At 38.5% G+C, this 16,545-nt stretch overlaps 1 protein-coding gene across 32 annotated transcripts in view; it reads left to right on the top strand.

Annotated features, from left to right (window-relative positions):
* Positions 1–16,545, top strand: part of Mbtd1 (mbt domain containing 1) — a 58,819-nt gene that overhangs the window by 683 nt on the left and 41,591 nt on the right. For 11 of the 32 annotated variants that reach the window (XM_076936006.1, XM_076936016.1, XM_034504602.2 and 8 more), the window contains exons 2-3: positions 423–483; positions 4,045–4,094. The exons of 3 other annotated variants lie outside the window; for them this stretch is intronic. In XM_076936006.1, coding sequence (XP_076792121.1) covers positions 4,075–4,094 — 20 coding nt within the window. In that variant the 5' untranslated portion in view covers positions 423–483; positions 4,045–4,074. The remainder of the gene's footprint in view (positions 1–422; positions 484–4,044; positions 4,095–16,545) is intronic. 18 more of the 32 variants (XM_076936011.1, XM_076936018.1, XM_076936009.1 and 15 more) reach the window with 2 other exon arrangements.

Below are 16,545 nucleotides of genomic sequence, written 5' to 3'. Positions count from 1 at the left end.
CCAACCCCTGACTTAGGGTTCGCTCTACTCTTAGGGACTAAAAAACAAGAGAAGAAAGTTTTTCTTCTGCTCCCCACAACCCGTTCTGCTTGAAGGGAAAGACTAGATAGGAGACTTTTCCTTTTTTAGCTGCCAAGGGTGGGAGAGTGGTGTCCTCTCTTCTCTGGGGTGTGGGGGCAGGAGCATACAGAGTTTCAGGGATTGGCAGGGGAAGGAGCCCACTATTGTAGAGCAGTGCCGGGAGGCATTTTGCACGTGGAGGTGCTGATACTGAAAGGGGGCGGGGTGGGCACGTGTGGGAGGGAGACGTAGGAGTGGTGTCGGGGAGTCAGCCGCCCAGGCTGCTACTTCAAGGTTCTAAGTCAGTGGGCTTCCATCGTCTTTACGTTCTCCTTTGTAAAAAAGAAATCCTAACGTTTCAGAGTCGGAAGAGACACTAGAAGTCACCCAAAGCAGCCGCCCCTGTCCAGCTTCTGACGAGTGGTAGGTAGTCTGACCTCTACTTAACCCTACATCCATGTAACACGCACTGCAGCCCAGGAAAGCACCTTCGGTTTCTTTCAGTCTCTGATACTCTCTTGCCTGCCCTTATTAGACCCTTCAGTCTCATTCATGTCATGTCCTGGTTAAGTTGCTCCCTTTTTTACTTCTCAAATTTGTTCTCACATCCTCCTCACCCACCCACTGCTCATTGGCCTATATTTTGTGTGCCAGGAAAGACATCAGGGAAGTGGAGGGAGGGGGATGGGGAGAGTAAAGAGCCTCCGGTGAAGACCAACTGAAAACTTTGCTGGGTCCCTATCCAGTGTGCTGCTTCCATGACTATTCCCTGGGAAGCTAGGAGGTGCTACGCGGGGGTTTCATGACTGTTTCGCAGGTATTCCTCTTTGAGATTAGGACATCTTTAACACCATATCCTTGCTACTGTCAATGCACATTACTTGCCTTTCGACTAAATCACTTTTACTAAAAACGCCTAAAATTGGGCGGGGGGGGGGCGAGGAAGACACATGATCAAAACTATTCCTTCTCATCATTTTGCTTGAGGTCTTTGCAAACCCACGCCCCCTCCAAAAGAAAAGCCCTAACTCACAAATGCTTCTTGTAAGGTTTATTTATAAGATAGGACATGCTGCTGTGACTGGTGGGGGGCGGGTCAGAGAACAGGTGGAGGTAATCATCTTACCTTATGCTCAGTGGGAACTAGTAATCAAACCCAGGTCATCAAGATTGGCAGCAGGCCCCTTTACCTACTGAGAGTTTGCTCGAGCCCTCCCGTCCTCCCCCCTCCCCACCTGTGTGTGTGTGTGTGTGTGTTTAAGAATTCTATCATAAGTCAGACTTGAAATGTTTATTACAATTTAATGTGTACTTTTGACTTTTTAAATATCTTTGATCCCCCTTACATTAATATATGCACCAGAACTTAGCACTTAGTGGTTAACTTGCAAATATATATTGGCAACCCCTGATGTGCTTAACTCCCTGTAGTAACTCCTGATACTACTGGTAAAGCATACTTCTTCCTGTTCCCCACTCTGTGGTAAAGGCTGTGGCTTGCTCTTGTGTGTTTCAGACTGTTTACCTCAACACCAAGGAGTGTTTAGAAAGAAAATAGCTGGTTTTTGCACCACCTCCTCTGAATAACAAATAGCTTCTATTTATATGGAAGCCCATATTCAAGTATTGCAAATGCCTTGCAGATTAGAGCAGAAGCTGTCTCAAATAAGTGACTATTTGTAATGTCTTCTGGTGAGCCAGGTTTCTAACCATTTTTGTAACTTTATGTGAACTAAAGCATCCATTTTCTCTCAGGGCTATTCACTAGGGCTTTACCATGTATTTGAATCCTAGCTGTGAAACTTACAGAGTTCTTCATGCACATTTTCAAAGTTTCAGTCAGTCTGGCCTTCCAAAGGTTTTTCCTGCTAACTTTAAACATGAACTGTCATGACATAATTTGACTGACTTTAAAAGCATTTGCATGCTAACCATACTAGAACAGGAACAACTGGTTTTATTTTAAAGAGGTCATTATTGTGTTTTTTTATGGTTAGCTATACAGGGATCTTACTATCTCATCTTCCCAGATATTCTTGTGTTCCTCTCATCCCTTACTTTTGTAAATAAAAACAAAGCAGATTATTTTAAATTGTGTTATAATACAGTATTTGAACTCAGGCAAAATTGCAGTAAACAGCATGTTAATGTTATAACCATTAAAGTACTAAATAACTGAAAGCCAGAACTGCTCAGGTGATTTGAATAACCACATCCTAAAACCGTGGAGAAGTCAGCTGTTTTAACTTGCTCATTACTTCTCAGCTTTCATCTTTACAATTGTATCCATGTCTGCCTAGGCCAGACATAGTGGTGCATGCCTCTAATTCTACCACCCAAGCTGCAGAAGATACAGCTTTGCTTGGACTATATAGTAAAGCCCCCATTTCACAAAAACAACAGGAGATTTAACCTTCCCCATAAAATTCAAAAGGCAAGTTGTCTTTAGTCTTTTGAGTTTCAAATACATAACCAGTAAATGGATAAAGCCAAAAGATTTTTAAGTAGTTCCACCCTTAGATTTATCTTCTAGTAGGTCCTAATAAGTTATCCTAAAAGGTTCCAGATAACTTTTATTTTTACCAAAAAAAAAAAAAAAAAATGCATGTTTTACTGGCCTGGCATTCATTGTGGTTCATAGACATGTACCACTTATAGAGTGATGGTGACTGAGTCTAGGGCTTGTGGGTGCTAGATATTTCTTATTAACCGACACTGCATCCCCAGACAAGACCTTACTGTTTCTTAATCTTTTATTAAAAACCCTCCTTTCCCCTGCATGAATATAGTTTCTTTCCTGGCTTTACTAAAAAGCATATTGAAGGGTGAAAAGTCCACTTGACTTGACTCTGAATGGAAGAAAGGACTGCAGTGGTATTTGGGGAACACTGTCAGAAGCAGCTTGAGCTGTACTTCTGACGTTGTCGAGCTCGTGGCCTTGTTGGATAGCATCAGATACCTTGATTTTTCTCCTCATAGTTGAAGGACTGGTATAGAATCAGTTGTCTAATAGAACTTTCTTCTGTACTGGAAATGTCTGTTATCTGTATGGAGGCCACCAGCCACAGTGGCTGTTGAGCACTTAAAATGTAGCTAATGGACTGAAGCATTCAGTATTTTATACTGTTTTTATTTGACGGCAATTTAAACAGTCCTATCTCTTCCAAATTGGGTATGCAGGTATTGGTACAGAGTAATCACTAGGTTCATCTCTTAAAGACTATAGTTTAAAATATGCCTTTCCTGGAGGTGGTTATTCAGTAGACCTACAGTAAGGTCTGATAACCTGTTGGTCTTGTTTGGTTTCTTTGTCTCTGTGTGTGTGTCTCAATGTGTCTCACACACAGATGCATGTATGTAGAAGCCAAAGGTTAGCATTGGGTGTTTTCTTCTTATGTATCATTGTCTACTTACTTTGTGAAACAGCCTTTCTAACTAGAGACTTCGGGGATCTGCCGGTCTCCCCTTCAGCAGCTGTGAGAGTACACTACTACTGTTGTGCCTATCTGTTATGTGCTGCAGGAGAGTCTAAACTGGGGTCCTAGTACTTGGGCAGCAAGTACTCTACCAACTTCCCAATCTAGTTTGGTTTTTTAAAACAAAGTTCTCATTCCATAGCCCAGTCTGCCTTTGAACTTGTGTAAGCTTCCACTTCCATATTGCTGGAGTTTTAGGTGTGTGCACCAAGCCCTGCCCAGAGGGTATTTAATGTGTGTCCAAAAAGTTTTTCTTACCAAATCAGTAATTAGAGAAATGCTGTTTGATTTTGAGCTCCTTCCTGCTTTTCACTCTGACTTGAGTGTTAATTTAGAATTTAGTGTAGTAAAAACAAGGTCTAAACAAAGTGAGCAAACTGGTTGGGATCTAGCTCTGGCTCTGAATTCATTGTTCATTTTATTCTTAAGGCAAGTTGCCTACTGTCTTAGATCTTTGATCTCTTCATCTGAAATATGAGGTGAGAATCAAGTCTTACTCTTTTCATAGGGTTTCTGTAAGCCTCCACTCAGAGATGTGATGATCACTGCAATTAAAAAGTGAGTAGCACTGTCAATGTCTTTCCAGATGTCCTTTTCACTGTATAATTGCCACCCCATTTAAAGCTACTTATATATAATAGTTTATTTAAAGCATTGTAGCCCAATTATTTGACCCTACTTTGTAGCTTAATCATAGAGCAGACATACTAAGTCTAGTAGATTTTTATATTTCTGGTGTTTGGCATTGTAACTTACAGACTAATATTTATTACTTAAATTTTTAATGTCCAGTTGTGTTACACATGGGAGAAGTACCCCTTGTATACGTATATCTAACTTTGTACTGGTTATCTTCTATTCAGTAATTATATGACTTTTTATTCCATCTGTATTTATTTTGTGTTTGTACATATGTGGGCTTGTGCATGCCACAGAATGGATGAAGGTCAGAAGACAGCTTGCAGCCTTCCCCACATCCAGATCCCAGGGATTGAACTCAGGTCATCAGGCTTTGTGACAAGATGACAACACCAGAGATATAGCAGTGTAGCTCAATGACAGTACTTGCCTAACATTTGCAAGATTCTGGGTTCAATCTCCAACACATGCACACATACATACATACACACACACACAATTAAACAACAATAATAATCTTTAAGACCTTTTAGGCCACTGTATGTTTCCTAATTACTTGTAAGATGTCTCATCATAGCCAGCCTTTGGAGTGAGTTATATTTCCTTAGAAAAGAAGGAAAGTGAGACCTAAGTAATTGTGGCATCCAAATTGTAACACTGACAGAACCAGAAATTGGACTCAGAAGTATAGAAATTTGGACCCAGTCATTCATCAGACTGTGTATTTGATCCTGATGGTAAGATGAGACAGAAACCAGCAGGAGCTAAGTAGCTTTCTAGATCCTAAATCTCATCTCTTGTTTTCTCATCTGAACTTTGTGATCTCACACAAGATTAAGATTTAAGAAAAACAGCCACATGGTAATGGTTTACACCTTTATTCCCAGTACTCAGGAGGCAGAGGCAGGCACATCTCTGAGCTTGAGGCCAGCCTGGTCTACAGATCAAGTTCCAAGACAGCCAGGGCTACACAGAGAAGCCCTATCTAAAAAGAAAAAGAAAAAAATTGAAGAAATATCCAGTGTCTCACACCCTCTCAGATAGTTATGTCTGTTTCCAGTTTCTCCATGGTCTGCACTCTCCATATCCCAACTATTCTTATGCATCTTGACTAGACTGTTAAAGTGTCGCAAGCTTGTGTTCAAACATCTTTATGTATATAGTACCCTAAATCTGTATTGCGCCCCCCCCCCCCATCTCATTGCATGGGCAGTGTCATCACTGAATCTCCGTATTGCCCCCCCCACCCCCAATCTCATTGCACAGGCAGTGTCATCACCAGAAGAGGAAGCACAGTAAGAGTTTTGTGAATGTACATTCACATAACTTTTATTATATTGTATTGCTATAATATTTTAGTAGTGATAGATAATGTATATCTAGTATATAAGTTAAACTTCATAGGTATTTATATATACGAGTACACATTATCTACATAGGGTTCCCAACTATCCTTGGTTTCTACTATTCTCTAGGGAGTCTTAGAAGAAATCCCCATAAAGAGATATACCATGTATGTTCACAGAAAACCTACAAAAAATTTAATGACAATTATTCATAGGCAAGTCTAGGAAGAGAACAGATAAACTGTAAAACGTGGATAAAATGGATAGTACTTAGTATAAAAGGCAAGGGACCATTTGTATATGTAGTAACAGATGGGTCTCAACATGCTATCCTGAGTGAAAGAAATTAGGTGCAGAAATGTTCATAATTTTCAGTCTTTTCCTTGAGCTAGTATCTCTGTGTAGCATAAGATGACCTTGTAGTTTCAGTCTCTGGAATGCTGAGCTTACAGGTAAGTATACTGCCAGCTCTAAGATCTAAAATCTTAAGTACAAGTTGACCTTCCCGGATCCAAAAATCTAAAATCTGAAGTGTTCAAAAAACTCAAAACATTTTGAGCACCAAAGCACACAAGTAGAATATTTGACCTGACTGACCTGAAGTTATGTCCACAGTGAGAACATAGTGAAGAGCTAGAGAGATGGCTTACTAGTCAAGAGCACACTGGTGCTCTTTTCAGGACCTAGGTTTGATTCCCAGCACCTCACAAGCCATCTGTCTGCCCCAAGCCTGGGTATCCAACACCCTCTTCTTGACTCTGTAGACACCAGACACACAAGTAGTGCATAGACATACATTCAAGCAAAACACTCTAATAAATTTTCAAAAAGGGGACCCAGGCATGGTGGCATATACATTTAATTCCCTGCATACAAGGCAGAGGCAGGGGGATCTCTGAGTTCAAGACTAGCCTGGTCTACATAAGCAAATCAAGGCTATATAGTGAGACGCTATCTCAAAAAAAAAAAAAAAAAAAGAAAAGAAAAGAAAAGAAAGAAAGACAGACAGACAGAGAGACTTTGTCTTTAAAATTAAAAAAAAAAAAAAAAAATTAACCTAGGTGTTTACACCCAAATGCTAGGAAGATTGCTACAAGTTCAAGGCCAGGCTAAACTACAAAATGAAACCATGTCTGAAGCAAATAATATGAAAAAGCAGGAATAGTAGAACAGGGCTATAATCCCAGCTATTCTAGAAACTAGCAGTTCAAAAATCCCAATGCCTATCTGACCTACAAAATAAGTTTAAGACTTAGTGAGTCTTAAACAATAATACTATCTATCGATAATACTAATAGAAGCCAGGCTTGGTAACTCATACCTGTAGTCCACCTTAGGAACTTTGAGACAAGAAGATTGCCACAAAATTGAAATGGCCATGGTGGGCTCAGAGCGAAACAAAAGACAAATGATTTTTTAAAAATATAATAATACTTATGCATATGAAACATATATTAACTCTTGTGTGCTTAGATTTGGATCTCCCAAAGAAAACTGATTTTTATATCTGAAAGTTAAGCATTTTACATGAAGATATTTAACCTGTGCTATATGGTACATTCCCTTTCAAGAATTGAAACACTTCTCATTTAATTAAGCAGTTCACGCCTTTGCCTTTAATCCCAGCATTTAGGAGTCAGAAGAAGGTGAATATCTGAGTTCAAGGCCAGCCTGGTCTACAAAGCAAATTCCAGGACAGCCAGTGCTACACAGAGAAACCCTTTCTTGAAAAACAAAAAAATAAAACAAAACAAAAAAAAAAAGAGAGAGAGAGAGAGAGAGAGAGAGAGAGAGATATAAAGATAAAGGATACTCAACCAGTATTTGTAAGGTATTTATAAAAACTGATAGATTCCTCTCTGCAAGAGGAGGAGTGGACCTGTTCATGTATACTGTGGCATGTGCATGCTCATTCCCTCTCAAACTTGTTTTAATAATCGTCAAGGATAGAGAGATGGCTCAGCACACACTGCTTTAGCAAAGGACCCAATTTCAGTTCTCAACGCCCACAACAGATGGCTCACTGTTGCCTGTAACTCCAGTTCCCAGGGGATGTGACTTCTCAGCTTTCACTGGCACTCACACTCACATGCACATACCTATACACATGGTATACTTAATTTAAAATAATATCATTTTAGGAAAGAATTGTTCCTGAGTATGGTGGCACTCAGGAAGCAGAGACAAATAGATCTCTGAGTTTGAGTTTAAACTAGTCTAAAAAATGGGACCCTCTCTCTAAGAAAGGGGAAAAAATGTGACAAATGTATGTGAAGCAAGCTATAAAACATTACAGTTAAGACATCATCTCAATATCAAGCTGTCCTTTCTAAGTTAATAAAATCTCTATTGTTGCTTTTGAGACAGAGTCTTGTGTAACTCAAGTTGTTGTCCTCAAACAGGCTAGGTTACCAGAAATGGCCTTGAATTTCTGAACCTCCTGACACCTCTGGAAAGCTGATGATACTGGCTTTTGTGGACATGCTTAGTTTGTCAAGTGTTAGGAATAGAACCTAGGTTTTGTTTATTTTAAGCTGAATTACATCCTCGGCCCTTAGTTAATAAATTTACATGAATTCTCAATTAAAATAACACTAATATTTTGGCATAAATCAGACATAATATTTAAAAATCACTTGGGCAGGAGATGGAGGAAGAAAAAATATCAAAACATGAAAATATCGAAATGTGAAAATCTCAAAGGTAGATCTAGACTTACCAGACATCAGAATACCCTAGAAAGTCTCTAAAATGTACAAAGGTAGAACCTTGCCACATGCAAAACAAATGAAACATAGCCATATGTGCCATAACTGTATAAGGCACACTGCCTTGTTATACAGCAGCAGCCTACAGTTCTTAGGTTTGCTCCAGCTGTGGACTATGTAATGGTCTGTTGAACTTGACTTTCTGCCTTTCGTGACCACTAACCATTTAGAATCCACTGCCATATTCCCAGTAGGAATGATGGATCTGGGCCCAGTGTGGTGGTGCACACCTTTAGTCCAACACTTGAGAAGCAAACAGATCTGTATGAGTTTCAGGCCAGCCAAGGTGACATACTAAGACCCTGTCTCAAATTTTGTTTTGTTTTTTAAAAAGAATGGTGGACCTAGAAACAAAATTAGAAGTGATAAAGGACTATGAAAGTGAAAAATGAGCAGTGGGTATTAAGCTCATCTGTCAGGAATGTCCTGTTCTGTAATTATAAGCTTGAAGAACAAGAACAGAGATGCTGAAGAATCTCCTGTGTTGAAGGCAGTAAGACCAAACTCAGGAAAGCCTGGTCTCAGGAATGATCGCAGTGGAAGATGAGACAGAAACCCATATTCTTGGTCACCATGATGGTGAAAGCCAAATAAAAAGGTTTTTAATGGTGAAAAGGCTAGACTTGACCAGAGTAGAACTAATGATTGGCTTGAGGAAGTAAGTGGTGAGTCTGAGAACTGATGTAAAGACAGCAGAAGACTTCAGGGAAAATGCTGTAGCACCCCAGTGGTCTGTGATACACCTGACGTACATAGTAGGTTAGCTGGTCCAAGTTTGTATAAATAAACACAATTACCTATGTTGGAATTTCCATGATATATCCATATCACTAGTGATAAATGACTACAGGGTAAAGTTCAGAAATCACAGAAGACATAATACAAGCATAGTACTTAAAGTAGTATTTCAAATCAGAGGTAAGAGTTAAAAAAGGATAGTATAGCAACTAGGTAGCCATTTAAACAGACATTAGATCCTTCTTACCATTCATGAGAATAAAATCTAAATGGCTCAGAGAGTTAAAGATAAAAACAAACTGTACAAACTCAAGAAGAAAATGTAGGTATATTTTGGTTTCTGTGGCACAATTTAGGGAAATTTTTCTAATGTTGACTCATAAAGGTAAATGGAAATGCTGGTCCTTAGTGCACACTCTGCTAGAGTGTGTGCTCAGCATGCCCTGGTCCTAAGTTTGATCTCCAACATTAAAAAAATAAACTTGATTCATTTTATCATACCACCCACCAAAAGAGGGTCTCGACTATGCAATTTCTACTGGTCTAAAGCTTACTATGTTAGACCAGGTTGGCCTTGAACTTACAGAAATGTACCTGTTTTTGCCTCCTTAGTGTTAGAGTTAATCATATATTTTTAATTGCATACTAAAAAGTTTCATAAGCAAAAACAAAATACTCAGACAGATCCATACTAACTACAAACAGCTATGGGAAAAAAAGTTGTGGACTTAAAGTTCAAAAGAGAAAGGTCAAAAGAAGCATAACCAAAAGTTCTGGCATGATGGTACATGCCTTTAATCCCAGCTCTTGGTAGGCAGGCAGATCTTCATGAGTTCAAGGCCAGCCTGGGTCTACCTGAGTTACCAGAGCTACATAGAAAACCTATTTCCAAAAAAAGAAAAAAAAAAAATGAGGAGGGAATGGATAGTGTAAAGCTATCCTATGCTGAGATACTGGGTTTTAATACTGATTGATAGAGAGGATAGATCTCCCTAAAGGAATTAATTTCAGGGCTAAAGTGCAATGTCAGTGTAAAGTGAGCCTGGGATATACTAATAGGCTAGAAAGTAAGAAATTACCCAAACATCACAGTAGCATATCAAATGGATGTGGGAACTAGTTCAGGAAGTCCTTAGCAGCCAAATTGAATATTGTGAACCCCAAAATGAGTAAGGATGGTGAAGAAGGGGAGCAGAAGTTAATTCAGACTGAGAATGAAAAATGATAAGAATGATAAGATTTATTTCTGGCTAGTGACGTACTAGAATTGGAAAGTGAACTTTACAGCTAGCATAAAGTTTTGTCATGTGCTAAATTAGATATGAGATTACTATAAAGAACAATATCTGCACATTAGTGTCCTAGAGAAAGGATGAGAAAACTAGACTAGACCATTACCAGGTAATCAGAACTAATGTTACCAGGGACAAGTAGGCATCCTGTGCCTCTAGATACAGTATTCTGTAAAGAGAATATCACTTACTGCTGTGGGCAGTGTATGACATTAATTAATGAAGAAACATGAGCTAAACCCCCAAACTGGAAAGAAAACCCTATTAAGAAAGGAAAAACCTGCATTCTCAAAAATAAAATTCTAAAGACTTTAGAAGATGGTAGATTAGAAATTAGTAGCCCTAATTGTTTTTGGATTGTTTCAGGGGAAGAAAGGAGTAGATATAGTTGCTTGCTTTTGTTAGTTGAGTTACTTTGTTATTTGACTTTTCTATGTAACTCAAGCCAGTGTGGAACTTGCAATGTAGCCTATGCTGGCTTCAAACTCAGAATCCCCCTGCCTCGGCTTCGCACAGCTAACTAAGATTACAGGCAAACTTCACCTGCCTAGCAGAAAACTATATTACTATTAAATTTCTTGAAGCTGGTCTGGTGAGATTGCTCAGTGGTTAAGAGCACTGAGTGCTCTTCCAGAGGTCCTGAATTCAGTTCCCAGCAACAACACGGTGGCTCACAACCATCTGCAATGGGATTTGATGCTCTTTTTGGTGTGTCTGAAGAGAGTGACAGTGTATTCACATACATAAAATAAATCTTTAAAAAAATTTTTTCTGAAGCTGATAACTGTGGTATAGATATGAAAGACAATTTTAATTGTTAGGGTTGGTGTATATGGTTTAAGTAAACCATGTATTTAGAGAGAAGACAGATAAATGGGACAAGATGTTACTCATGCCAAAGTGTGAGTGCATGGGCGTTTGTTGTGCAATTCTTCCAGCCTTCCTGGAAGGGTGACATTATTTCTTTCCAAGGAAGTGAAAAGAAAGGCTATACTGACTGATTGTTACATTGGTTGTTTTTAACAAAAAATTAAAAATGGGAGTATATTCCCCTAGGTAAGTCTAATACTGCTAGGGCAGAAACACAGCTGGTAGAATTTCTTTAGAAAATACTTTGTATATAACAAAATTGTATGTCAAATGCCCTTCTGCTCAAGCTTTTATCTTCTGAAACTGGAGATTTACCTACCATAATATAAAACACATACACCTAAGTTTATTAGAGCATACAAAATATTGAAAAGTAGTTATTTTTACAGAGAAAGGAGTGGTATAGTCTATGTGATTTATCAGTTAAGATAAATTAAGATAAATCCTTTCTATCTTAAACACTCTGGTGTTTAAACACTCTGGTGTTTAAGATAGAAAGGAGGGACTGAAGAGATGCCCCTGTTGGTAAAGTATTTGAATTGCAGGCATGAGGACCAGAGTTTGGATCCCCACATCTAGGTTAAACATGGCAGTGACATCTGTAATCCCAGCCCTGGGGAAGGCAAAGACCAGCAGGTTACTGAAGCTCTCTGGGATAGGGACTGAGCCAATAAGCTCCAGATTCAATGAATCATTGGTTCAAATAAGGTGGAAAGAGATTGAAGAAAACACCTGAAGTTGACCACTGATACGTACATGATTACGTGCATGCACACAAATGATCATGTGTATCACGTGTATGCCACATACAAATGAAAAACATATAAAAGTCTTGAATAGATAAGTTGTCTTTTTTTTTTTTTTTTTTTTTTTTTTTTTTTTTTTTTTTTTTTTTTTTTTGTCTAGGAACAGCATTCTCACTTGGGAAGGAAAATACAGACTGAAGTGAGAAGGAAAAAGCTCTTTGGGAGTAGATTAGGATTAGAAGTAAAAGTATGGATTCATGATTTCCTGAAGTATGTATGTATAGTATGTGTGTGTTTTATTGTTTCTCTAAAGGGGCTCAGAAGTTGGTTGTGGTTGAGACAGGGTCTGTAATTCATCCTTAAGGATAATGATGTACTTCTGATATTTTTTGCCTCCCAAATGCTGAGTTTACAGACATATGACACAACACCCAGTTTATGCTTTGCTGAGGATTAGTCAAGCCCAGGGCTTCTAAGCAAGCACCTCTGCCAACTGAGCTATAGCTCCCTTCCTCACTTCCTTTTTTTTTTTTTTCTTTTTATTGGATATTTATTTACATTTCAGATGACATCCCCACTTCCCCTCCCTAGAAATCCCCTTTCCTATCCCCGACCCATCCTTTTTGGTTTTATACCAGTTTAATTAAACGTGCAAGTATTAAGGTCAGTTCTAGGTTGAGGAACTAGCAATATAATAGATGCAAATAGTCAAGGAACAAGCAAGGCAACAAACAAAATTCCGGGAACACTCCCTCGATCACTGTTTCTAAAGGCTTATCAGGATGACCAAAATACCTGAGCTAACTTCCCTGTCCTAGCCCAAAGTCATTTTCATGTCTGAAGCCTACATCCTTGTTCTAGCCTAATATTTAGATTCCTGCCTGAAATTACTTCTTTGTTCTAGCCTAATGTCAGATTCCTGCCTGAAACCCACTTCCTGATCCTTGGCCCATGCCAGATTCTTGCCAAGCACCCCAAATAGCTCTCTGCCTTTCCCCTTTTTTAAATTTATAAATAAGACTGAGCCTAAGACAGGGTTTTTCTGTCTTGTAGTCATGGCTGTCTTGGAATTCACTTTGTAGGCAACACTGACCTGGAACTCAAGAATCTGCCTGCCTCTGCAGGGATTAAAAGCATATGCCACCACACCTGCCTAAAATAGATCTTGTTCATTTTATGTATATTTTTACCTGCATGTATGCATGTTTGGTGCCTACAGAGATCAGAAGACAGCATTAAATACTCTGGAACTAGAGTTAACAGATGGCCATGAACCACCACGTGGGTGCTAAGAATTGAACCCAATCCATATTCAAGAGTAGCCAGTAGTCTTAACCACTGAGACCATCTCTGGCCCTTTGACACAAAATCTTGCTATATAGTCCAGATTAGCTTTAAGAACTGTTCTTCCTCTGCCTTTTAAGTATTGGATTTAAAGAGATAAATGCTAGGATTACAGGCTTACAGTTACCCAACCAGTCAATCTCATGGTTTTTATTTACATTTTATAATGGCTAAAAATATTAAGCTGTTTCCATGAACTTATTTGCCATCTTGAGTATATTTGAAATGTCTTTTTTAATATTTTGCATCACTTTTAAAATTATATTATTTCATTCTCTGAAGTGATTTTGCTTTTTCCTTGTTTTGGGAGTTTTGTAGGGTTTTTTTATCTTTTTTGAGATAAGTTCACTTGCAACCTAGGCTGATCTGAAGCTCATTACTTACCAGAGGGTAACTTTGAATTCCTGATGCATCCAACCTAAGTGCTGGGAGTGGCACCAAACTGATCTGTTTTTGTTTGGTTTTTCAGTGTTAAGGCCTAGTGCATGCTAGGCAAGTACTGTATCACATAGCTGTATTAGTCCTTTTGTGTTCTTTTATCTGAGGCAAGGTCTTGGTAAGTTGCCCAGGCTGGCTTCAGACTTGGAGTGTTCTGTCTTAGCCTCTCAAGTAACTCAGGATTATAAACTTATATATCACCACACCAAGTAATCATTGAAGGAATTTGGGGAGGGGTGTTTTGTTTTTGTTATAGGGTCTCATTTAGTCCAGGATGGCCTCAAATTGGGTTGTAGCCCAAGATGACCTTGAACTCCTTGTCTTCTTGACTTCACTTCAATGTAACAATAAGTGTCCAGGATCAAACCTAGGATTTGTGCATACTCTAAGCACTCCACCAACTGCCTCTGACCTCTCTTGAGTTTTGATACTTTGTTGTTGTTGTTGTTATCTAAGTACATGATTTGCCCGAATTTCTTTCCAGTCTTGTCATTATCTTATTCTCTTATCTTTTTTATTATATGAGCGTGACCCTTGGAGGTCTGAGAATAGTGTTCAGGAATTGGTCTGCTACTTATAGCATGTGGATTCTAGGAATTAAATTCAGTCTTGGCAACAAGTGCCTTTATCTCTAGGAGCCATTTTGCCAGCCCCAGCAGTATCTTCAGGAGAAAAAATTAAGACTTTTAATCAAATCCAGTTTTATTATATTTTTTTCTTTTATGGATATTTTTAGTGTACACCTTAAACCTTAATCAGAAGTGCTGTTTTTTTTTTCTCTTTGAAGTTGACAGTTTAAGGTCTTCCCATTTATGTCTATGACCATTTGAATTAATTTAGAATATGACCATTTTGGATTGATTTAGAATATGGATAAAAGTATCTGATTTTTATTGACTACATGTTTATTTCTAGGCCATTCTACTGTATGCATTGATCTCTCATCCTGTTCAAAATCCCACTTTGTACATTACTGTAACATTGTAATATCATACTGGCAGTCTGTTACTCTGAGAAGACTGGTATTTTGTTAAATCAGTTTTTGAAAGAACTAACATTTTAGTGCAAGATATAAAGGCTTAGCCTGGAGTCCCAGCACTCAGGAGGCTAAGGCAGGGGATTGTCATGAGTTCTCAGGCTAACAAGAATGACCCTACCTCAGAAATCCAAAAGAAAAAGAATTGGCTTTTTAATGACATTAATGTTCATGAATGTGATCCTCTTCTCCATTTAGAACTTTTTTCCCCCATTATTTTCTCATTTTTAAAGCTTCTGTCTCTTTTGCCACATTTATCCTCAAGAATTTCATTGCTTTTGCTGGTATTATAAGTAGTGTTTTTGCATTTCAGTTTCTAATTTTGTACCAGTCTTTTCCTGTGGTATAGAACAGGCTGGGCTTACAGGCCCTTTTAGAGTACAGAAATGGTATTTTGTCCTGCAGAAGAGGATTATTATGGTCTTAAGCAATTTTGTCTATCTGTTTTCTTATTTGAATGTCTATTAATTGGATTTTGGATCTTCTGTCTTGAACTCTTTAGGGAAGAGGGAATGAATGGTATGCATGCCTCAGTATGTGTGGAAATCTAAGGATTTGATCCTCATAGTTAATCTCTGGTCAGTCCTACGAATCTATTTCAGGTGGTCAGCCTTGGAGGCAAGTGCCTTAACACACTGAGCTGTGTCACTAACCCTGGATTGAACATGTTGTCCACAGTGGGGTTAAGAGGTTCTTGCAGAGGGCCCAACCCAGTTAGTTACTAGCACCTACTTGATGGCTTATAACTGCCTGTAATTCCAATTTTAGGGGATTCAACAACCTCTTCTGACCTGATAGTTGGTAGTTGCATAGTCTGATACTTGATTATGTGGTAGTATATGATAAATCTGAAAGTGTCGACTGTCTGAATTTGGAGATCACTGTTACCTGAAATTTACAGTAGTTTCAACTTTGTGTGGAGATACTGGTAGACTGCAGCCACTTTATTTTTCTTGCCATGGGAGATTTTTCAGTCCATAGAAAATAGGGTAAATTACAGCCTCAGATATAATCAGGATAGACCTATAGTTATATATTTTTTTTAATAGGAATTCTGTGGGTGGAGAGATGATTTAGTGGTTAAGAGTACGGGCTGCTCTTCCAGAGGACAATTCCTAGCACCCAACCATCTGTAATTCCAGTTACAGGAGATTCATGCTCTCTTCTGGACTAACTCCCAAGTGCTGGCATTAAAGGCTTTTGCCACTACCACCTGGCATGTTTGTTTGTTTTTGTTTGTTACCAGTAGACTATTTTAATGGAAGAAAAAGTACATATAGAACAGTTCTTCCAAAAAATACAGCTTCCCAAAAAGTGTCATAAATTATGATGATGTTGGACTAACGAGATGGCTGAACAATTAAGAACACTTGCTGTGCTTAGAAAAGACCCAAGTTCGGGTCACAGCCACCTGAAATTCCAGCTATAGGAGATCTGACATCTGGCCTCCATGGCATCTACCCTCATACAGTATAGTTAATAACTAAAAATAATAAAATCTTGTTTTTGCTTTTGTTGTAATAAATCAGATACTATATGAGTATACAGTATGTCAGCATATCCAGATTTCTTAGCCTGTGTGTGTATATGTAGGGACATACTCTCCTACATGTTATAAAGATTATCTTTTCTGTGTGTAGTAGAACCATGGAAAAGGTCAGAGAACATTCCTCTAAAGCATCAGCCCTTCAGATAAATTAAAAGATATTATTGTACGCTGTATATTCCTCTTTAATAATGTCCATAAGCATATTAAAAGCTCTAAAGAACTTGAAAGCACAAATTTTCCTAA

Source organism: Arvicanthis niloticus, chromosome 6 (assembly GCF_011762505.2).
Source record: "Arvicanthis niloticus isolate mArvNil1 chromosome 6, mArvNil1.pat.X, whole genome shotgun sequence".
Lineage (NCBI taxonomy): Eukaryota > Metazoa > Chordata > Mammalia > Rodentia > Muridae > Arvicanthis > Arvicanthis niloticus.
This window is presented reverse-complemented; position numbering and strand designations above follow the sequence as displayed.